Here is a 23,774-nt window from a genome sequence, read left to right on the forward strand (position 1 = left end):
GTAATAGATTGTGCCCAATCGTATTCACTTATGTTCTGCTTCTGCTGCTTTGCCAGTGCAGCTTACAATTTATTCTGGCAAAGATATACATTTTTGATCTCCTAAAAGCGTACTAAGTATATTTTATTTATATGGGATTTTTTTATATTGTCAAAAATATATATATAGCGAAAAATAACGGAAGATCTTATCACCTTTTTATCAGCATCTTCATTTCTTATAAATATTCAGGGCCAGATCTTCAGCTGCATTCGCTTCAGGGGAGTTATACTGATTTACACCATCTGAGGATCTGGTCCTCAGTTGTTAATCAGAATAAAAACCTATTTTGATGCTATCATGCTCCTTTCCTGTCAGGGTGAAGGGCCTGTTTTGATGGTCTTTCATCAAAGACTAATGGAACCTGTAAGGATTCAAAGGCTCTGAGGAAGAATGCTGTCTTGTGACGGACTGCTCTGCTGATCTGTGGGAGACATTATAATGATCTGTTATCCTTAACTATTTATACAGTGACTCCTAAACACCTGCTTCCTTGCATTCATCCTTGGAAATCACTAAGTGACCTACAGCTGCTGAAGTGGGAGGAATTCAGGGTGGGGACCTTGTGTTTGTATAGCACAATAGGCCTCAGATCCTCACTGGGGTTTCAGTGTCCTACTGTAGTATTAGTTATTATTGAATATTTATATGCATATAATATGTCCAGAGAGTTTCTATGTTTCCATTGGATACTCAAAATTCTGAGCAACAAAACTGTTTTGAGTTGGAAACAATTTACTAGACTGAGACTATTTGCGTTTCATCGCAGCGTCTGACACTGTGAAGTTTTTTCAAATTATTTTGCAGATAAGATTGTGGAGATCTGGACTGAGCTGTCTGTCTGTGTGGTAATAGAGTCAATTTTCAGGGGGAGCAATACAATTTTCTCTACCTCATTTGCAGCTGGTCATACTCACTTAAGTTCTGAAGGTGCTGGGGAATTGAATATAGTATGACCTGTATGTTACATGTCTCTTGAGGATGGCAAGAAAAGATTTAATGGGGCCAAGGAGCTGGCCCTTGTTTTTCTCATATACAGATTTATACCTCCATCATTCACTAATAATTTCTAGTGAAAACATCAAGTAGTGTTTGTGTTAGCTAGTGTATCCCAAACCTATTGAAGAGAAATCATAGGACATTCAAATTTTGTTGCAGAATGGTCTTATATCTGTAACTAATGGGACTTGTGTGTGTAAATCTTTGTGCCTTGATGGGATAAAACTCCATTAATAAAGTGAGAGCTTCTTTCAGATTATCATCTCCATATTCAAGTACTTAGAAAATTATTAGTTGATTGGCAGGGGCAATTCTCACTACTAGAATAGGAACATGTAACTTCAAAGTTATAATGATTAAATTACTATATACCAGATTTTTAAGTATTCTTATAGTTTTTATTTTAATTACATTAAAATTAGTTGTAATTGGGTAGTACAAAATTAAATACATTAGTTGATTCAATCTACAGCATAGCTAAAATAATGTATCTATTTCACTGTAACTGTTCTTCTAATGTGAGATTTTAACATACAGGTCACATAATCAATACTGTAGGACCATTTTCTGTCTGTCACTGTAGATGTACTGGAAGAAGTATGTTGCACTGCATTTAGACCCAGTGCAGGTTAGTTACCTGTCAGAGCAAGGGGGAGACTAGGATGAAGGTCTGCTCTTAGGGGAATGCAACAGTGCTTGGTGTCTTGTTTGGGATTCATGGCCAAGACGCACTCAGCCCTTAAATTGATGAAACCATAATATGTTGTAATCCAATTTATTTATTATTAGCATCATACACAAATATTTCTTCATGTATACTTACATCTGTTGGCCAAATCATCTTACTCAGAACCTGTACAGTACAAAATACGATGTCTGCAGTAGAATGCTAAGATCGTATAGTACATTAGCAGGCATTTTGTAGTATTTGCTGAACTTTGCTAGTAGTATTAATTTAAAATACCAATTACAGTAATCCTTTTGTTTTTTTTAATATATTTAGGCTGATCCCCAGATAGTTTTTCATGTCTCTGTTGCCATGGATAAAATGAGGAAGGCACTTCCCAGAAGAAAGGACTATCAGGATCTAAGTGTCCCAACAACACTGTGGCCTCTGGCTAACATGTGGCTGATCACAAAGGTATTGTATTGATCAGATAGGATATCAATTTTAGTGGCAATAAATGAAATTCACTGGCATAAAAGGGAAGAATAATTATAAGAGGCATCACAATTAGGCTTTGCACTCTGCAGTGTTTTGGGCTACTTCAGGGGTCTCTATTTCGTGGGCTAATAATGTCATTATGACAGCTTTTTCTTGATAACTTTGGTCAGACTCTATTATATTAAAGTTAGATTTTTTTAAAATTCAAAATATGAATTCTCCCCTTGGGGTGAATCTTGTCCCCACCTCCCCAAGCCTACTTGGGGTTCCGTTGCATTGGGGGTTTGGGAAAGAATAGAAAGCTGGGAATCTGCACAGGGGCACATATCTTCCATGTGACATGGAGCCTGGCTGTGCAGGGTCTCTTTATACCTTACAACAGGGAAGGCGGCCACTGGAGCTTTGGCTACATGGATAGTTTCATCACCCCCAGTTTAGATTATGGAATTAATTTTACATGGAGTCAAGGGTCAGTTCCTTATAGGAGCTATAACTCATGCAACACACAGGCAACCCATTTTTTTAAAAAAAGATAAAGGATGGTATTAATGTTTTCTGCTGTTCCTTTTTTCCTAGTGGATGAAATTAGAATCCTGATACTAATCTAGAGAGCACTTAATGGATCAAGTGCTGTTTTTTGTTTTTTTCAAAGACCACTTGTTCTTCCACAACCTACCAAAACAGCTGTGCTCAGCAGTTAAGATGCAGCTGGTGAAGTACAGAATAAGACTTCTAGGTGCCAGCAACAAAGCATGCTCACTGGTCAGAGCCCAGCTGTAAAACACTGTTTCGGAGGAGACTGGACTGAAAACAAGCTGATAGTATTTAGATCAAAATGCAGGGACTACCTTTCTGCTGAAACCTTTGCAAATAATGATATCTTTCTTGTGGCCACCATTTGATAGAGAAGACAAAAAGGATAGGCTGAAAGTAAGGATAAAAGGAAAGAGGTGGAGGGGGGAAGGGAGGCTCCAGATAAACCAATGCAAAATTTGGCCCTAATTTGCTGTGTGAAGTTGCTGTATTTTGGAGAAAGGAGACATACTGATACTAGCCATTATCTTCTGTGTTTTACTTTATGCTTTCAGTTCTGGATTAATATCAAGCAAAATATATTTGTTACATTATGTAATGCGTTGGAAAAGAAAGTAACCTTAAATCTTGTAAACTTCTTTCTTGTACTATACATTGGTGATGGAAATTGGACAAGCTATTAGCAGTTGCTATTATGGTAGTCTGGTATTTGTCTTAGCTAATGAAGACAACATTTTTAAACTTCATTCCTATCTTGTTGCTTCTCAGGAAGTGAATTATTACCAATGTATTTGAATAATCCATGTTATAGTACAAAAAACAACTACAGTAGAACTTCAGAGTTATGAACACCAGAGTTCTGAACTGACCAGTCAACCACACTCCTCATTTGGAGCCAGAAGTACACAGTCAGGCAGCAGAAGAGACACCCCCCGCCCCAAAAAAGCAGGCACAGTTCATAGAATATCAGGATTGGAAGGGACCTCAGGAGGTCATCTAGTCCAACCCCCTGCTCAAAGCAGGACCAATCCCCAACTAAATCATCCCAGTCAGGGCTTTGTCAAGCAGTTCAGTACTGTGTTAAACATAAACTACTAAAAAAAAGGGAAAACAGCATTTTTCTTCTGCGTAGTAAAGTTTCAAAGGTATATTATGTCAATGTTCAGTTGTAAACTTTTGAAAGAACAACCATAATGTTTTGTTCAGGTACGAATATTTCAGAGTAACGAACAACCTCCGTTCCCAAGATGTTCATAACACTGAGGTTGTACTGTAAATTAGTAAGTAAAATTAGAAAATAACACTGTGAACTTCTCATAGTTCACATAAAAGTACTAAAAAATCAGCGTATACAACATTGGACTCTATTTTTTTCTCATTGCATGGCAGATTTAGTCACACAACTCACATTAATTTTTAGGTTTCAGAGTAGCAGCCATGTTAGTCTGTATTCGCGAAAAGAAAAGGAGTACTTGTGGCACCTTAGAGACTAACAAATTTATTTGAGCATAAGCTTTTGTGAGCTACAGCATCCGATGAAGTGAGCTGTTAGTCTCTAAGGTGCCACAAGTACTCCTTTTATTAATTTTTAGGCTACTTCTACACTAGACACTATTGGCAGGAGCATATGGGGGTATGTGTAGGTACACAGCTCAGTGAAAAACCTGCGGCGTCCACACTGCAGTGTGTAGCTATGTGTGTTAGAGAAAGGCTCTGGCAGAGTGGAGACAGTGGAGAAGAGCTTCGGCAGCTGCCCACTGCTGGAGCATTTCACTGTAGCAAGGAAAGGCTATGGCAGGGAAAGACAGCGAGGAAAGTCTGAGCCTCTCCCTTGCCTTTCTGCACTGCCGGAATCTTTCCTTGTGGTGGGGAAGGGATTCAGCAGCAGAGGGCTGGCAGAGCCTTTCTTTGCTGCCTCCTCCCTTCCAGAGCCTTTCCTGCTGCGGGGTCTTTCCCTGCAGAGGGGAAAGGCTCCAGCAGCGGCATACTACATAGCTAAAATAGCAGTGTAGACAACGAGGCATGGCTTGGAGGAGTAGAGTGTGTGTAGGGTATGTACTCACATATATAACCACACCCTTCAAGCATGTTCTTTACTCACCTAAGCTGTGCCTCACTGGCTCCTTTAAGGTATGTCTACACTGCATGCTGCTTTTGGCGGCATGTAGAGTACATTTCCACATAGCCCTCTACAAGGTGTAAATAGTACTGTAGCTGGTGAAGAGAAGAAGGGGCTGTTAGTCTTGCTGCTGCGCCCCACTCCCCCCATAACCTTGAACCAGGTGGTTAGGACACTCATCTGGGATGTGCGAGACCCAGATTAGAATCCCCTCTCTGAAACAGACCTAAAACTGACTTTTTTCACTTCACCAGAAATTCTGAAACATTTCAACTTTGGTTTGAACTGAACACATTTTTATTTTTTAAATTTTTTTCAAAACTGCCACCAGACTGAAAAATCAATTATACCTCTGTTTTCTCAGCTACCAGCAGAGGGAGCATGCTAAGGACAAGAAGAAGCATGCCCAGAGTGATTGTGCTTTGGCTATACTTGGTTGATGGGCAGCTTTAGGGGTTTGTTGAGCCCTACACAAGAACAGGAACTAAATCATGGAAAACTGGACCCCGCTGTTTTCTCACTTTTGAATGTGTGTTCTCTCATCCTTGCTGAAAAACGCAGCATTAATATGGAGCCAAACTGTTTGCTAATCTTTGCAAAATTGAACTATAGGAGAGCTGAGAGCTTCCATTGCCCAACTGTATTTCAGCCAATACACTATTTCCAAACTTTAAAGAGTTTATAAATGCACTAAATTTTATGTATTTGTCATATTAAGAGTCATGCAGTTGCAGTTGTCCCAAAAATTACAGAATTATTTTAAAGAATAGAGACTAAAACCAAAATTTTATTGGCTAATATTATCAGTTTTGTAATGTGCTTGATTTGTACCATATTACATACCAGAAATTATTGCAGCCTTGCACAGATCCTATTCACATGCCAGAGGGCCTATTGTAGTTCTGAATTAGGGTCGCCAATTTTGTTTGGACGTATTCCTGGAGATTTCCTCTCATGATATAATCTTTAATGAAAGATCAATCTTTAATTCTGGGGACTCCAGGACAATCCTGGAGGGTTGGCAACCCTATTCTGAATACTGATTGCTTCCCTCAGATCATTTTGTTGTGGAACTTCACCTTCGGATGAATGTAACCAGTCACAGAATGCCAAACCAGCCCATTCGAGTTCAAGTCAAATGATCTGCAACAAGACAGCCATTGCACACTTGTCAAGCAGAAGCATATTGCTAACACTGTGGGAAATTGTACGCTACTTGTACTGTACTTATTTTCCTAAAAGGCGTAGCTGTAGTGTAAGTGGCACATCACTCAGGGGAAGGGGCACATCCATTTAACTGTTTCAGCCTGGAATAGCACCATATAAACAGGATTCTTTGGGTGTCTGTTTCTGAGAGGAGATCTGGAATGAGGTTAAAAGCAAATATCTCATTCTATAACAGTTTAAATTTTTATATGAGATATGTGCATATGTCTATATATCAGGGTGGCCAAACTTACTGACCCTCCGAGCCCATACAACAATCTTCAGAAGTTCAAGAGCCAGGACATGGCTACCATGGCTCAGGGCTTCATCCCCGTGGGTGTCTTGGGACTTCAGCCCCATGGGAAGCACCTGCCGGGGCTCAGGCCTTCAGCCCTGTGGGAGGCACCTCGCAGGGCTCAGGGCTTCAGCCCCATGGGACGCATCTGCTGGGGCTCAGGGCTTCCGCCCTGCAGGGAGGGGGGATCTCGGGGCTTCAGCCCACGTCTGCTGAAGCCCTAAGCCTTGGCAGGCACGCTCCACATGGGGCAGAAGAAGGGCTTAGCCCCACCACCCCATTGCAGGGCAGAAGCCCCAAGCTGCCCCCACCCCATATGGTAGGTAGAGAAAGGGGAGGCCACTTTAACTGTAAAAGAGGCGCATGCGACTCGCAAGCCGTGGTTTGGGCACCCCTGAGATAAATTCTCTCTCTCATTTATCTATATCTACATCTAACTAATAAATATGGCTTGTGAGAAGTGATTCAGGTTTTATTTTTTATTGCTTCACTTAAAGTAGTAAAATTTCCTGATTCATCCATTTAACATTAAGCATCCAAGGCCCCACTTCTGCAATGAGCTCTATATCAACACATCCCTGTGCCCAATTGGGGTCCCATTGAAGTCAGTAGGACTTCATGTGAGGGCATGTCTCTGCTCATACAGAGCTCATGGCAAGGTAAAAGTCCAAATATGTAATTATTGTTCACACTTTCCCCAGTGGACTTTGGAACAATGATCCAAAGCAAGTTTGAGACATATGGAAGTAAGAGAGATTGCTCTTTAAGAAACAATTCGGATAATTAATTGACAGGCTTTTGAAATTATCTTAGCTGATTTTTTTCCCTTTGTTTTTATGTGGTATGAAAGAAACAAGTGCTGAAGTCCTCTGATTTTTTTTTCATTGGGCAGGATAAAATGAACACATTTGAATAGACTCTTTGTTACTTTATGAGCGTTTTTTCATAAATTCACTCATAAATGCAATATCTTACATTTATGATATCATACCTAGATATGTGACATGCAATAAAGTGTCTCAGCCCATTATTTAACTATCTGATCTGCTTTGTAATATTTGATGTCAGCGTCTGGTTGTTTTGCATTATAAGAGTACTAATTTGGGGGAGTTTGTGTGATTTAAATGCTTTCTTTGCCCTCCTGCAAGTCAGAAATGTGTCTTGTTTGTCTCTCCTAATTTTGCAAGTCTTGGATCCATAATGTTGACTAAACCCTTTTGGTATTCTCCTTCTCTCATAACTGTTTTATTGAGCTATATGGTATTCTCTTTCTCTCATAACTGTTTTATTGAGCTATAAAAAGCAAAATCTATACATGCAGCATGTAACTCCCAAAGATACTTGAACCCCAAAGGTTCAGAGGTTTAATGAAGATATTCATGGAAATGTTTGAATCCTTTTTTGAATCTGACCCAAATTCCTTCTGTCTGGAAATCTCAAGAAACAGCCTTTCTTGTGAGATGTCTAGTGTTTCCTGGCTTGTCAGAAGTACTGCCATTTCAGCTTGTTGCCCTAGATGACACCACAAAATGCAGTGGCCTGTGAAATTCCAAATAAACTAAGTTACCCAAACTTTATCAAACCTTGCAAAAACACTTCAGTTTAAGTTTTGGATGAACATTTACCTCTGTGCTCAATTTAGCTGAACCATCCACAGTGACTTCTTGTTATGACATTTTATGATGTGGGTGTAAAGGTTAATTATTGTGCATCTACCTATGACTATTATGGATCAGACAAATCACTAAAACATTTAGTTTGTTTTAAAAAAACTTCTTTGTACAGCAAGTGCCATTGAAAAGTAAATATTTATCAATAGTTATTAACCTATAGAATCTATTATCCTGCAGTTATGTTATGTCCTGTGTGACGGGTTTGGTCACAGAAACTCCCTCCAGACTGTCACTAGATGTGCTGGGATACCACTGAGAACAACCCCCCCTGCCAGAGATGGCTTCCATCCCCTCCCATCTTGCTGAGCTAGACACACCAGTCGGCTGCAGCACAGACCAAGAGGTTGAGCCACGCCCCCTGCAGTTCACAGAAACTAAGATTCACTTAGCCCAGGGGCTTCTCAGTTAACAGAGACTTTCCCAGCACCCAGTATTCAGTCTTTCTGGAAGCCTAAACCCCAAATGAATCTGTTTTACTCTGTATAAAGCTTGTACAGGGTAAACTCATAAATTGTCCGCCCTCTATAACACTGATAGAAAGGTATGCACAGCTACTTGCTCCCCCAGGTATTAATTACTAACTCTGGGTTAATTAATAAAAAAAATTGATTTTATTAAGTATAAAAAGTAGGATTTAAGTGGTTTCAAGTAATAACAGACAGAACAAAGTAAGTTACCAAGCAAAATAAAACAAAACACTCAAGTCTAAGCCTAATACAGTAGGAAACTTAACACAGATAAATCTCACCTTCAGAGATGTTCCAGTAAGCTTCTTTCACAGACTAGACTCTTTCCTAGTCTGGGCCCAATCCTTTTCAGACCAATGTTGTGGTTTATGGCCTGGGTCCAGCAATCACTCACACCCCCCGTAGTTACAGTCCTTTGTTCCAGTTTCTTTCAGGCATCTCTTTGGGGTGGAGAGGCCATCTCTGTAGCCAGCTGAAGACAAAATGGAGAGGTTCCAGGGCCTTTTATATTCTCTGTCTTGTGGGGGGAAACCCCTTTGTTCTTCTGTGAAAAATCACAGCATCAAGATGGAGTTTGTAGCCACCTGGGCAAGTCACATGTCCATGAATGATTCAGCTTTTTGCAGGCCAATGCCATTGTTTACATGTTAGTTTGAACATTCCCACGAAAGTTCAGATGTGGATTGGCATCTCCCAAAGTCCATTTTCAGTTAAGTGTTTCTTGATTGGGCATTTACTCAGAATAGTACTTTCTCAAGAAGCTGACCAAATGCTTCACTGATGCTACTTAGAATCAAACACATTGAGATACAAGAACATAGCCAATATTCATAACTTCAAATACAAAAATGATACACACATACAGACAGCATAATCATAACTAGCAAATCACAACCTTTCCATAGACACCCTACTTAACCTCCTCTGTACAAGATTTGGTGCAACTGTAGGACCTTGGTTGCAACAATGATCTATATACAGTCACAGTTCATGTCAATAATATCACATCCTCTATACAGGGAAATACTGCAGTTTCTCAGGTACCATGATGCAATAACCATTCAGAGATGCTGGTATGGCAACCATTAGCTTTAAGTACTCTCTTAGCCTGTAGCATCCCAGGAGTCACTGAAATATTTAAGGTAAATAATACCTATTTTTTTAATATTTATGTACCCTAGACATAAAAAAGTCAGCTTTTCAAAATTCTATTTGCCTGCTAATCTGGAGTGCATAACTCCCACCCCCACGACCCCCATCATCATCACCAACATAATCCTGGTAAAGGGTGGGTGAGTAGATTTTGAAGCCGACTGGATAAATTTTCATGACAGTTTTCCAAGACTGATAAAAATTATGTCGGGTGATGATTTACACTTTAAACTGTCCTTATAAACTAACATTTTCTTAGTGATAGGTGTGTACCAATAATGGAGAGGAATTATTTATGGTTGTACAAGAGGATATAATGAGAAATAATTGAATGAAAATCAATGAATGTCAGGATAAAATCTTGACTGTGATATCCATGAGGCTGTGGAATAGGCACCCAAAAGAAGTCGTGAGACATGCTCCCCCCATGACCATCATTGTTTAGAGCTTTTTAAGGAACACTGGACAAAGTGTTAGCAAATATTCTTTGGGGGGTCAATCCTGCTTTGGCAGGGTGCTAAGCTACTTCATTAAGTAAGTTTTTTCCTATTTTCTATTCTATCTCCCTTGTCCTATTTTTCACAATTGATAATATATTAAAATATTGCAAACAAAATGTTTGGGAAAATCTTGTTAAAATACCTGTTATCATTTTAAATGCTATTTAAAGAAATGTCATAAACTATTGTTATATGTTTCCCTTCTAACAAAGCTTTCAGTCATCTGCTTTGGGAGTAAGTTTGGACATTAGAACAACAACAAAAACAGTTCAAACTAGTCTTTAAAAATGTTTAACCAGCACTGTTTCAGACTTGGAGTAAAACTTTAAATTGACTCAAAGACTATAGATTTGTTGCAATCTTTGCAGTTCACTGAACTTTTTTTCTGTGCATACATATTTCAAGTAAACTCTGTACTTATAAGGATAGCAAGTGACACGTTATGGACCCTAAATCGTTGCACTGTGAAATATGCACAGAAAAAGGACAAATGAAGATATCAAGGGTCTGTTCTATTTTGCACTGAACTGTAAAATGCCACCCTTGTTGTACAGAAGATCACTGGTTTTGAGCAGGGCTCATTGACTGCTAAGTTGTGGGTAGTGTTTCACTTTCTGCAACTGTTAATATCCTGGGTTATCCAGGCATAATGACCTCTCCATTTGTGACACATTGTTGAATTTTCTGGTTCTTTTAACTTATTCAAACCCTTTTTTCTCCACTCATTGGAAGGCTGGAATGATTCTGAGTCGCGCTATGGTACAGAGCTGCCTAGCTATTGGTCATCCAATTAGAGTTGAGACGGATGATGGCACATCTCTGGAAGGATATAAGTTAACAGTACAGAAAAGGTAGTGATAATATGTTGCTTGTGCCATATGTAGAATTATATGGGTAATTTGAATGTTATTGGGAAATGCTGCTGTACTGTTTTATTTCAATGTTCCCGAATCATATATGTCGTTCAATGTATTATTATAGCTGACCTTTCATCTTCAAATTCCTACTGGAAACAGAATTTCAATTATAACTGGTCATCTAATTATTAGTCATATCTATCTCTCTTTTAAAGATTTTAAATAATCATAAAGGTGTGGACAGTTTAAGAATGTAGCTTATTTGAAATATAGAAGCTAAAAATGGAGTTGAAGCTACAATATAGTGTTTGCTTTTCCCAGTCTGAATGTGCTCTGATTTCTGCTAATCCTGCAGTTTTATTGGGGCAGATCCTGTAGTCAGTGGAGCTATGACAATTTATACCAGCTGAGTTCTGTTAGTTGAGCATTGGAATATTGTCCTTCTCCCCTTCTCCTTCCCCACCAAACACAAAAAAGTAAAGTTACTTGTTGTGTTATATGCTAACAGTAACTCTTTCTTATCTTGGCCATCACCATCAGACTTTCTTTTCTTCAGGATCACATAATCTACATGATTTTTCACTTTGTCCCTTATAACTATAAACCTGATTCAAAGTTCTTTGAAATCAATGGAAAAACATACAACAATGGAAGATATCGAATTTTGCTATCTGAAATGGAAACTCCACAACATGAAGAAAAAGGAAGCAAAACTTAACAGTGACATCTACTTCCTTAGCAAATGCAGGAAACAAAACATCATCCCAGAGGTCTCGCTATCTATAACCCTCTGACCACTAAATGCAACTCCAAATATGCTGAACAGCTCTGCAGACGGATGTCAGAAACATACTATCATGAAAAAACATTCAGTTTAGACTGAATATGTAAGGTTGGGATCACTTAGAGCAGTATAAGCAAAAGGGAAAACTACTTGCAACAGGATTTGTATTTTTATTTTTTTGCTATTCATTACAAACTCTCCCAGGGACTTGTTTGCAATTTTTTTTGCTTAAAAATGAACTCCTTTCTAAGATATAAAATGCATGTGCCATTCCAGTGTTCTTACTACTAGATAATCCATGGTGGAAGCCACAAGAATGGTTTTGTCAGGTATAGATTCAAATTCTCATTCAAGAACTCCATAGTATGCACAGTAGTGTACACAACTTATGTTTTGGTGTTGGGCATTCACAACAAAAGCTTCTTTGCTTTATCCTCTTTTGACCTCCAGTTTCTGTGTGTTCTTCATTTTACATACCAGATGTTTTACAAGCTGTATATTAGCATTATTAATTACATGCTCAGGCCTGGTTTAAAGAACTCATTGTACCCACAGACTTCCACATTGGAAAATATCAACAGGTACATACAAATGACAAAGGAACCACCTCAGTAACATGGTACAGTTCTAAAAATTCTTACTGAAGAAGTAGCCCTGATTTATATGAGTATTCCCATTGAAGTCTATTTGTGTGCATAAGGACTACATGTGATTTAGCAAGCTGGCCTCAATTCTGAAAATTAAATATTATGAAATATGGAATCTGACTTAGGTACACTGGGTAACATTCACATTTATTAACAAATAAACATTTCCAATATTGTTTTAGCAAGCCTACCCTAGAAAGAAAGATCAAGGCAAATTTTTTAGTAGATTATATCTGTTAACCTGCTCAGCATGGGAGATCTTTTATTAATATTGTATATTCCCAATGGCATAGTTCTCAGGGTCACTATTCCTTTTATGCCTATACTTCCCAGCAAAGGAACAATTGCATAGGATAGGGTGCATGTTTTACTAGATCATTGGGCACATTGATTTTTATATTCATGGATATGTAGATCAAATTGAAATAACCTTAAAGGGGGCTGATGTGATGCCCCAGGAGATTTACGGATGTCAAGTTTCCTAGTAACTTTGAGTATGTTTCTACTCTGGGTGCACTCCCTGCAGAAAAATAGCACAGGGTGTCATTGAGATCTGTCACTCGCTGACACTTAGGGGAAAAAACTCCTCTACCTACACTAGGTCATTCCCAAGACATGTCCCATATGAATAAGATTGTGCACTGAACCTAGTTTTGATTTATTTACATTTAAAGTAAATGTTACACAAGTCAGACACACATGATCTTTTGCCTGCTGATATATCCTTAAGCAAATGTCCGTGTATTGGAATGCTAAGATGTCTTTTTTTTCTTCTATAGGACACTACCTCAGAAATGAATTTTTGTAAACACCCTGAAACTAAAGGGCAGGAGTAACCTCTATTTAAAGATCTGATAAAATTGCACTGATTTAAGGAACTTCTTGTTTTGAAGTGTTTATATTGTTTAATATTGAAATATCGTTAACTGATTTAAAAATCATAAGATAATATTAAGATTGAGAAAGATGTGAAATCTAGGAAACTAAACCTTAAGGTCCATCCTCCTTCTTCAGCTTGTGCTATTGTGAAGCCCTTTGCCCCAGAAATAAGGCATCATGAGTTAAAATCCCGGTGTCAAGTTAGAATTTGGGGTTTCTCAGTTAGTATCATAACTTGAACACGAAGAATTTTTTAAAATCTGATTCCTTATATGGTGTGGTCAAAAGAAATGCTGATGGATTATCTAAAACACAATAAGAAAACAGAAAAGGAAATAGGTTTTCAGTATCACTGGCATGTTTAATTTCTTCTTTTCAGAATAGCTTTTTGGTTTTTTAAAATATGTATCATGACTCCTCAGGCAAAAGTGAAAAATGCATCTTTTATTTGGGAAATCTCACTCTGGAAACTAAAAGTGTACATGCCAGTTGTGTGTTAATTTGTTTTTTATTATTTAGTAAGAACTAAGCAGGTTTAACTCTTTGATTATACCTTTCCATTACAGGGACAAAAGCAGCATCTATCAACACTGGGGTTTTGGAAATGATGGTTCTATCTATTGTAAGGTATGTGCTTCGTAAGTATGTTTGAAGGAAGCTGGGGGTGGGGGGGTTAATTTGTTTACTCTCCTTTTCATACTTTCACATGAAACCTATTAATCTAGGAAAGTTATGTGCATGTGGTGAGGAAAGCACCATCCTGCATTAATAATTTCAATATTTTTTGTTTTAAGTTGTCTCCATGTTAACATTAGAACATTCTATAAAAATATTTTTTCAGTTATTGGTGTCTCTTTTAAATTTGCTTTTATCCTTTGATTTTTAATGCTTTCCTTTATCATTATTTTACACACATCTATTATGATTTATAACTAGTTTTATATAAATAAAAATGCAACATTATTCTTAATTTGATTGATATGAGAGAATTCACTGGCCAGAAATCAGTATTTGTAAGGAAGGCTAAAGCTAAAAGCAATATAAGGTGCTACTGCCATCTGAAATGAGAGGCATGCTTCGTTGCTTTTATATTCATTTGTTAAGAGAGGCTTAAACACATATGGGGCTGGAACTTGAGCCCCTTAAGCCCAAGTCTTGCTATGCCACTGACTAACAGAGTTTTTAATGTAAACATTCAAAGAGCTTTAAATTTAGTGATTTTGTACATGGAACAAAACATAGAGACAGCTTCAGCAAACAATGGGATATTCTTTTGTTAAAAAGAGGTGTAGGAAGGCCTCTCCACATTTTGATTGGGAAAGAAGGGAATGCCTATTTATGGTATTTGTGTATTGTGGGGAATATTTAAAGGACAGTTCTCAAGTTAAGTGATTGTGAGGCAATTGTTTTAGTCAAACTCTGAGTCAACGACCACACAGCACCTTTAAACAGTGCGGGTGGGAGTCGGGGCATTGTTTGGCTTGCCAGGGAAGAGAGAATAGTACTTTACAGCCAGGAGTGGGAATGAGGCTCAGAAGCTGCTACAAAAGGGGGCGTGGGTCAGTGTGGTGATGCTGACGCTGAGTCTCCTCCCCAGGGACCAGAAGGGCGGGGGAGGTCAAACGAGGCAAGGCCAGCTGGAGAAGCCCCTTTTTCGAGGACCAGGCAGAGCAGCACCCACCTTACCTCCCCTTGAGGCAGCAAAATGCCAGGTTTGCTCAGGACCTGCTGTGGCTGTTGTGCTAGCTGCTCCTTTCTAGGGGGCTGGGAAGGAATTTTCCCCTCACCACCAGATTGGTCAAGGTGGAGAGGGGTGGGGTTTTTGTTTCTTTTTGCTTTCCCCACAGCAGGTTCAGGGAGGGCTTTGTAATGGTGAGTAGGGAAGGGAGTTAGGCTATGATGTCACAACTCATTAGTGTGGGGGCGGCTGCCCAGTGCAGGGACTCCATAGGGAAGGGCTGCAACGACTGGATAAATGGCTTGGTAAAGGTCTTAAAACACCTTAAAAGAAGTGGTTGTTAAAAGAGCGGAATGGAAGTCGGGGAGGGGGGGAGGAGGTATTCAGGTATCCTATGACCGGCACAGCAGGGAGCCAACCCCCTTTCTTATAGCCCACCGTAACCCTTATTCAAGGGGGAAATAATAAGGTCTCAGCAAAGGGACTCACCTTGCCTCAGCCTCCCTGCATCAATCGGTGTCTCCTCTGAGAGACCTCTTTCCTGCCTGCATTCCAAGACTCTCCCTGGGGAGGGCAAGAGTTGGCCACGCAGGGAAAGTCTGACTTTTGTTTCTGAATTTGCAGATGTGCCATTGAGCTGTGGAAGGCCTTGGGTGAAGGTCTCAGCAACAGGTTGGCCGGGGACCCTGGGTGGAAAAAGAGGGGGCTAGCAGAAGCGCCCAGGTAGTTAGTGAATGATCATGGAGTTACCTGCACTGTCCACTTTTATCTGCTGGGTAGTCCCAGACACCTAATAATAAAGTTGTTACCTGATTAAAACCATATCAGGTGTCTCCTGTCCCTCTTTCGATATAGCCAGACAAAGCCCACTTCTTAAAAAATAAAATCAACCAACAAACTAAAACCTGAAGATGATGACATTAAAAATACCAACCCACTTACACTCGTGATTGTCCTTTTTGTAAATACAATGGGCTGCTGGCTGTTGTGCTTACTCTCTAACGGGTAAAGGAAACACCACTCTTCAAATACATTACTGGTGGAATAGGAATATATTTCTCTGAGTATATTTGCTGTCAAGAAGTTCCTTTTTAGTGACCGCAGTCACATCAAGTCTCTGAATGACAGTGTTAATGTGGGCAACATGAGTGCAATGGCCTTCAGTGCATAGTGTTGACAAAGAGACTCTTTATTTTGTATGGGTGAAGATGAATGTCCTCACACTGCAGCTTAAATGAATGAATTCTGATATATTTTAGGTCAATTCATATGTGTGGGCATTAGGGATTCATGGACAGTAGTATTTGGCTAACATTCACTGTCTTCTCCCCTCCTTGCCCTTCCAACTCAAATAATGGGCTGTATACCACTAGTGGCTTAGGTGGGGTGATGTCCAGTGCCTTTTGCAAAGATTAATTGAACTGTACTTTACCAGGACCTAAAAAGTTTCAGTGGCTCTTGAATGTGCCGTGAATCTTCTGAAAATATGCACTGAAATGTTAGGAAAATGTACAGTGTTAAAATCTGCCAACTTACAGAAAATAATAGAATACTCAGTCCACCAGGAAATCAATAGCAGGCCTGTCACTAGCATTGTCTGCCTGGGACCAGCCTTCCATTTTCCTCCCACTCATATGGACATTCCATCGGAATGATTAGATACTACTGTTCACACAACCCTGATCGACTGACAGAATGGAGAGACAGTAGAAGGGTTCTCTCTTTCTTTACCTGCTGAGTACAGCACTTCATCCTTTTTCATTATGCATAGTGATTTTTCATCTGCTGGCTTTTTAAAACCCTTTGTGTACTCTCTATATAATATTGACTTCCAAAATTTCTACTACTTAACTGCTGACAACAGAACATTTCTGTTCAATTCTGGCCTGTGCTTGACTCACTGAGAAGTGGGTGCTAACAATTAGTAGTTCTAATCCCCAAATGGTGTATTTTTCTATATATTTCCTAGCACATTCACTTTATCTGCAGTGTCATGTTTTAAGTTGCAGCATGTGTCAGCCAACGAGAACTGACACAGTAAAATGGCATAATACAATGTAATGGCATGTGACACATTCATATTGAAAGGGAAACCACTTTCTTTGGAATTAATATCTGCTGTTCACTGATTAATTAAATTTGTAAATAATTTACAATCTATTATTTATACTGCTTAAATATAATTGTCTTCTGTACTATGTAAACTTTTATAGACAATACTATAAAATGATCAAATGCTGTAGTATAAAGTGCTTATTCCTAATCTGACACTGATATAATCTCTTTCCAGTCTCTTGACAATATCATTGCTGTAAAGTACAGTACAAGTTAACCTCTCAAACACCTTAGTGTTATGCATTGAGGATAAATTAACTTTTTGGGTTTCTTCCCTAAATATTATCTTCAAAACTGTAATTGTTGCCCTTACTCACAATGGGCCAATTTCTATACTCTTCACTCTGATTTAAATCAATAGAAACTTTACCTGAAAAATAACTTCAAGTTTGATCTCCTTATAAACAAGGGTAGAAATCAGATTTCAACTACTTCTAGAAATCAATAAATGCTAACTGTGCTCTTTAATAGCCATACTTTGTTATGGATTGTGCATTTATGCCTGTCACTGGCATCATCATGAATATTGTGCACTTACAGCAAATTTAATCCTAAAAGTGAAACACATTAAAGCCTATGGGTAACATTTTCAAAAGTGATTTAGACATGTGGGAGTCAATGGGACTTAGGCTCCTAACTCACTTAAGCACTTTTGAAATTTTTATGGGAGATCTAGTGTAGTATATCAGATCTGAGTTAACGACAGTGATAAACTGTGAATAAACAAGTGAGTGTGCTGCATCAAATTCTAGATACACAACTAGCGAGACTCAATATTATTGACAGCAGAAAAAAATCTAATCTGTTCCTCAGAAAATGAAAGCCACTTATTGTATTGCTTTTTCTGTTTGAGAAGTTTACTTCAAAATACAGTGAGTTCAGAAGAAAAAAATCCTCACAGATGAAGAAAGATTGATTGTAAACTAACTGAAAAGCAAGACACTACAACTAAGGCACAAAATATTGAACTTTATCATTAGATGCATCTACTAAAATTGGTAATATTATCAGCAGCTATTGTAATGTTAACATTATCAAGTGATCTCAGAATATGTGGAACAAAAAAGTTCTCTCAGATCTGCATGGCAGCCCTTATGTTCTGTTTTCCATTTGGGCTCCGAAATTTCATTAATATCCATGGGTAATCTACAGAATTGGCGTTGCAGAATATTGTTTAGAAAGAGTGCTAAAATACAATAGCAATAGGTGCTTTATAAATGAAATAGATAGATTAGATGGACTGGACTCAAGAGCTACCCAGTGGAATGTTTGCCCTTGTGTTTATGAAATACACTAATAACAGCAATCACTATCTTCTAGTGTGTGTTTAGCAGACGATGCCCACAGAACTATTAATGAGAAGGAGTGTATTTTTTTAAAAAAAATATTTCATATTTGCAGTTTTGAAGTCTAGTACTTAATTAGTGTTTGAATATTTTTCCATGAAAAAATAGTAAAAGTGATCATAAAGCTGTAAAGTTCATTTGTGGCTGTCAAAGATCCACAGGAAATGCTATGCCTCTAACCTTTACAAAGTGTCTCTGGGAGGCTACATCATTAAAGCTAAACCCTAGGCCTCCACTTTTTACAAAGGGCTCCGCGGCTCGACTGCCATGAGACTGGATCACTGTCTTCCGCGCTGCTATTTTTCACCATGGCGCCTTCAGCTGGTCCAAAAGATTATAACCCTCCAGTTGGGAACTTACCCCTCTTGAGAGCTATGCAACCAGCACATGTTTTGCAATGACATAGGACAGCCTTTTCAAAAGAAGCCGTCTTTCGTTAATCAACTGACATTCAGTGTGTATGGTCCTCAGATTAGAATAAAAAGCAGAATTTATAGATGTGTCCATATTGGCAGTGTTGCCTGCCTCTTTGGCCCAAAGCATCCAGGATTCCATCTCTCCCTCTGCACTGGGCAACAGCATTCTTACAGTTTTCCCACACCTTTGTCATCTACTGCTTTCACATGTTCTGCCTCCAATGGCTGGTAGTCATTAAAAGTTAATGTCTGGTTGTTGGTCTTCCATTGAATTTCCAAGGTAATACCATTCATGTTGACAGTGCTTGCTAGTTCATTCATATCAACCAAGACTCGTCTATTGTGATCAACATCCATCTCTTATTCCCCTGTCCCAGAGGATAAATTGATTCCATCAGTTCTAATAGGTCATAATTCAAAAGTGAGTGGGTAAACTGAGCCATGCATATTTTTCATAAAAATACATAATTTCCCCACATTCTCCATAATGACTGTAAGCAAGAAATACTTTCATTTAGGCATAATCCAGCCTCTTTCACCATGGCCATCTATGACCCTTTGAAAGCTACTTAGGCTGAAGTAGCTTCTGAGGAGTGACAATGCAATCACTTCGCAGCCTGGGCTAAGAAAATGAGGCTAATCATGTTACCCTGATGGAAGATATGGTGATTTTGATGTTGGTTAAGTGGCTGAGAATGCAGATGTCCCTTTCTGCTCAAAGGAAATAGGGTGTTATTGCTAGGATATGATAATTTCACCTGGAACATCTTCATAGAATCTCAGGGTTGGAAGGTACCTCAGGAGGTCATCTAATCCAACCCCCTGCTCAAAGCAGGACCAATCCCCAATTTTTGCCCCAGATCCCTAAATGGTTCCCTCAAGGATTGAACTCACAACCCTGGCTTTAGCAGGCCAATGCTCAAACCATTGAGCTATCCCTCCCCCTCTATGGTCTTAGCTAACTTGATAGGCTAGCAAGGTCAATAGTTGGCAACTGAATTTTATTGTTGGTTAAAAAATAAAATGTAGTCATTTCACAACTCAAAGAGCTTTTTTTCCCATCTGAGATGGTAAAACATGTTTGGGTTCATGCCTTTTTGAGAAGTGGCATTCTGCTAATATCTTATACTTCAGAGGCTAGCTAAATATCATGCTCATATTTAATTACATATAATTACTTAAAGATAGGGATACAATATTCGTTTTAACAGAGAGTAATAAGAAAAACTTTATTCCATTTATGTGGGTGTTTCAGTCTTAAAAACTGTCAGTTCATATTCTTAAATTACTCCTTAGTCTTTACATAGTGTATTTTCACTGTGGTACATCTGTAAAAGTCATTATGTAAATTGAATTAGGAAAACTTCATGAAATACAAAGTTATTTATATGCAGTAACTTTTGTGACATTGCCTATATCAACCACTCTTCCCACAATTCCTGGTGTGTAGTTTGTTGTAATTCTGCTGATATACCCTAATGTTACTGTTTGTCACTCTTCTGCCTTTGTCCTTTCCTACAGGCTTACCCTGAGTTTGTCCTGACCTACCTAGAGGAGCTAAATGTAAGAGAGGAGGTGACCCAGATGGAACACCAGATCCACCATGGGGCCTGGTCTACAGCTCATCAGGAGATAGAGAGCAGCTCAGCAGAAGAGGTCACTGTACCAAGCCAGAGGCAGGTCAGAGACAGTCTTTTCAAAAATACATTTTTAAAAGAGAGAAGTTAACCTCTACCATCTGTATTTGTTTAAATAAATAAACTTATTTGCTTTTGTTAATTTAAAAATGTTAGACAAAAACATTTACTATGGGCAAGATTTTAATGAATGCAACTTTTTTTTGTTCCAAACCTTGTACAGTTTGAGCCTCGTTTATTTTATTGAGTGACAATTTGTTGAAATTGCACATTCTGTATATTTGAAAGAAGTTATAAAAAAAATCACTGCTTCCTTAGATTTCTGTTTCTTGATAAATCTTGACATAGTTATTTGGATTTCAACATTTTCTGTTGATCAACTAAAAAAGTACTTACTTGAAAAAGTAGCTACATGCTGTTTTAATTAACAATATATAAATTTCATGATTGTATTTCATTTTTTAGGTTCTGCAAAAAAATGTCAACAATCCCAATCAGAAACAACTTTCAGGTCCTTTGGACGCCCATTTAATGCCTGCAGGTCCCCTAAGGGAGACTATGCAGCTGACAGTCGCACTGGTGAGGAAACTAGAAGAGAAACATCCTAAGGCCTCAGCTCAAAGGTAAGCCACTGACAGAACTGATATTTATTGTTCAATGACATTAGATGTTTTCCTTCAGTTTCATGTAAGATTGATTTCCTGGATATTATTGAAATATCTCAGAAGCCCTCTGGCTTGTAAGCAAACATGGATTTTTGACCAAAATTAATGAAAAGGGGTGACATTTATGTGCATAAAGATTGATGTGTACACCCAGTTTGATAGTAATTGAAGAATTTACTTTTAAATCCTATCCATAAACCTCACAGAACTCAAAGTAATATGACTTCTATTGATGTTATGTGACATGGTTTGTGCCACTAGACTTTTAGGGTTACATAATAAATGTTTCATTATAAACCGGAAATTCAGGCTGAGCTGCAGCATGGCAAAGCACATTGGGTCCATAGCCTAAGACTATATTTTGGTTAAAGCTATATCTAAAAAGTAATCTTTTTAGTAATTTGAAATTACAGAGGGAAAGTATAGTAGCAGCTTCAAGCTTCTATAATTAACACAAAAATACTTCCTTTTCTTAAATTTATATTTGATGGATTATCCTCTTTGTGGGCAACCATGTTGAATTATTTTAGAGCAAAATATTAAAAATGATTGGCCTATCATTCAGAAGACCAGTCTAGTAGACATTCATGGTATTTTTTTCAATCAAAATTCAATATTGAATTTTAGCAGCTATTTTTTTTCATATAGCATGTGAACCTTGAAGTTATAGTAAGATTTACAGCATCAGATCAATAATATAAGTTTAAAAATTACCTTAGTAGTAGAAATTGTCCCAACTAATTAATAATAATAAAATAATGGTAATAATATAATACAAATAACTCCAAATACTGGGGTATTCAGATTATTGAAGATACCTTTAAACTTCTTCCTTTCCAGGAAATATTGCACATAGATGAATTGCCATTGATTAATGCTTTGATTTTATTTCGGGAAAGTGCTGTTTTATAGCCAGTATTTCTGGGAATAATGTACTATATTAGTTCTAATACTACCTAGTAATTATACAGCTCATCAAAGCACTGAAGAGTTTTAGCAAAATCCATGAATAATTATGTTCAGCCAAGCTTTAAAGTTAACAATCGTTAATGCTATTGTATTTAAAAGATAAAATGTAAGAGCTCCAAATCAGCTAATACAGGCTACACTGGCTCTTTCAAAAATATTTTGAAATGCAAAGGTAAGCCTAACATAACATCATTTATTTATTTTCTACAAATCTTAGAGTATATATTCCTAAGGTCTTAAGTTATTGTGTGATGTTACAGTGTTACCATATATTATGTTACATTGCATGTTATGATATGTGCCACATGACCTAAGCACAATGGGAAAAGTTAAGAATAAAGTGTACTAACTACGAATTTACATGCTTTGGGGTATTTTTACAACTTTACTGTAAGTAAAATGATCTGGAGGCTAAAGAGCAGCTCTGACAGAACACAGGCTTTGATTCAGAAATGTATCCTTGTAATCAAGATAGCGTGTTCTTAACTTTATGAATCTCCTTAATTCCCATGGGATTTATGCATGCTGGAGTGTCTTATTGAGTTGCGGTCTTTTGTAGTAAGAAGTAAAACACATACTAATATCTTTAATTTGTAACAATATTATTTTATAGTCAATAACATTCTGGACTAAAATGTTTAAGTGGGAACAATACTAGTTGATAAAATGTTTAGGTCACCTTCCTTATCAAACATAGCAAATCCTCTATATTCTCTTCCTCTGCTTTTTTTGGTCCCAATCTGTGATATAGTATTGCTGCAGAGTATTAAATATCTGCAGCATTCCACCTAGTTATAGTTTGTAAAACATGTTGAGTATCTTTCCAGAAGACAAATGCTGTATAAATGTAAGATATTTTATTTAATAAATATATATTTTGTGATTGTGAAAGCTATACTATGCTTGTATAGCAGTAAAATAGCCTATTGAGATCTATTTATGTAATGGGGAGAAGGGAAGCCACACAAATGAATAAAGTATGCATAGAATAGTTTTTTGTAGAAACCTTATCTACATGTCAGGCCTGAAGTTCTTATTTAGGCAAATTTCTGTAGAAGTTTTTCTTTAGGAATGGGCCCAGCAATTTAAGTTAGCACATTCTGGGGTTTGTCACTCCCCTTCATAAACTGTTCAGCTGGTGACCAGCAGGTTTTGGATCCTGCCTATTTAGTGAGCCACCCAGCCCCACCTGAGTTTGGGTTTTGTCAGCTATTGGCTTGACCAAAAGGGATAGCTGTGTGTGACTGCAGGAAATAAAAAACTCTATTATGTTGGTAAATATTTCCTCTTCATAGTTTTGTACTTTAAGGTGAAATTACTTTCAGGATGATTGTAGTTCAGAGCTGTTATCACTAAATGATATTTCTCAGGGAGCTGGGAAACAGATTAATTTTCATATGTGTAGGTTGCCACAAAGTGGGCAGTGAGTATAGCCTCATATTGACAGAACAACTGTCATTTGGGTGGCTTTAATTGGGGCAGGTAGAGCTCACCCTTAATGTGGGAATCTGCCATGATAATAATGTCATCAGAGAGAAGCATTTGGGGGCATGTTTAGGATTTATAGACACTGTTGTGTAAAATTGACTGGTCCTTTTGTGGTTTACTTTTAAGACAACCTGTAATAAAGTT

The 23,774-nt window shown here is 38.0% G+C and overlaps 1 protein-coding gene across 1 annotated transcript in view; it reads left to right on the top strand.

Moving 5' to 3' along the window:
- Nucleotides 1–23,774, top strand: part of DCDC1 (doublecortin domain containing 1) — a 418,510-nt gene that overhangs the window by 242,829 nt on the left and 151,907 nt on the right. Inside the window, exons 16-20 of the mRNA XM_084631193.1 lie at nt 2,042–2,179; nt 10,882–11,000; nt 13,883–13,943; nt 20,393–20,551; nt 20,974–21,131. Of these exons, the coding sequence (XP_084487319.1) occupies nt 2,042–2,179; nt 10,882–11,000; nt 13,883–13,943; nt 20,393–20,551; nt 20,974–21,131 (635 nt within the window). The remainder of the gene's footprint in view (nt 1–2,041; nt 2,180–10,881; nt 11,001–13,882; nt 13,944–20,392; nt 20,552–20,973; nt 21,132–23,774) is intronic.

Source organism: Lepidochelys olivacea (assembly GCF_965140295.1).
Source record: "Lepidochelys olivacea isolate rLepOli2 genome assembly, chromosome: 6".
Taxonomy (NCBI): Eukaryota; Metazoa; Chordata; order Testudines; family Cheloniidae; genus Lepidochelys; species Lepidochelys olivacea.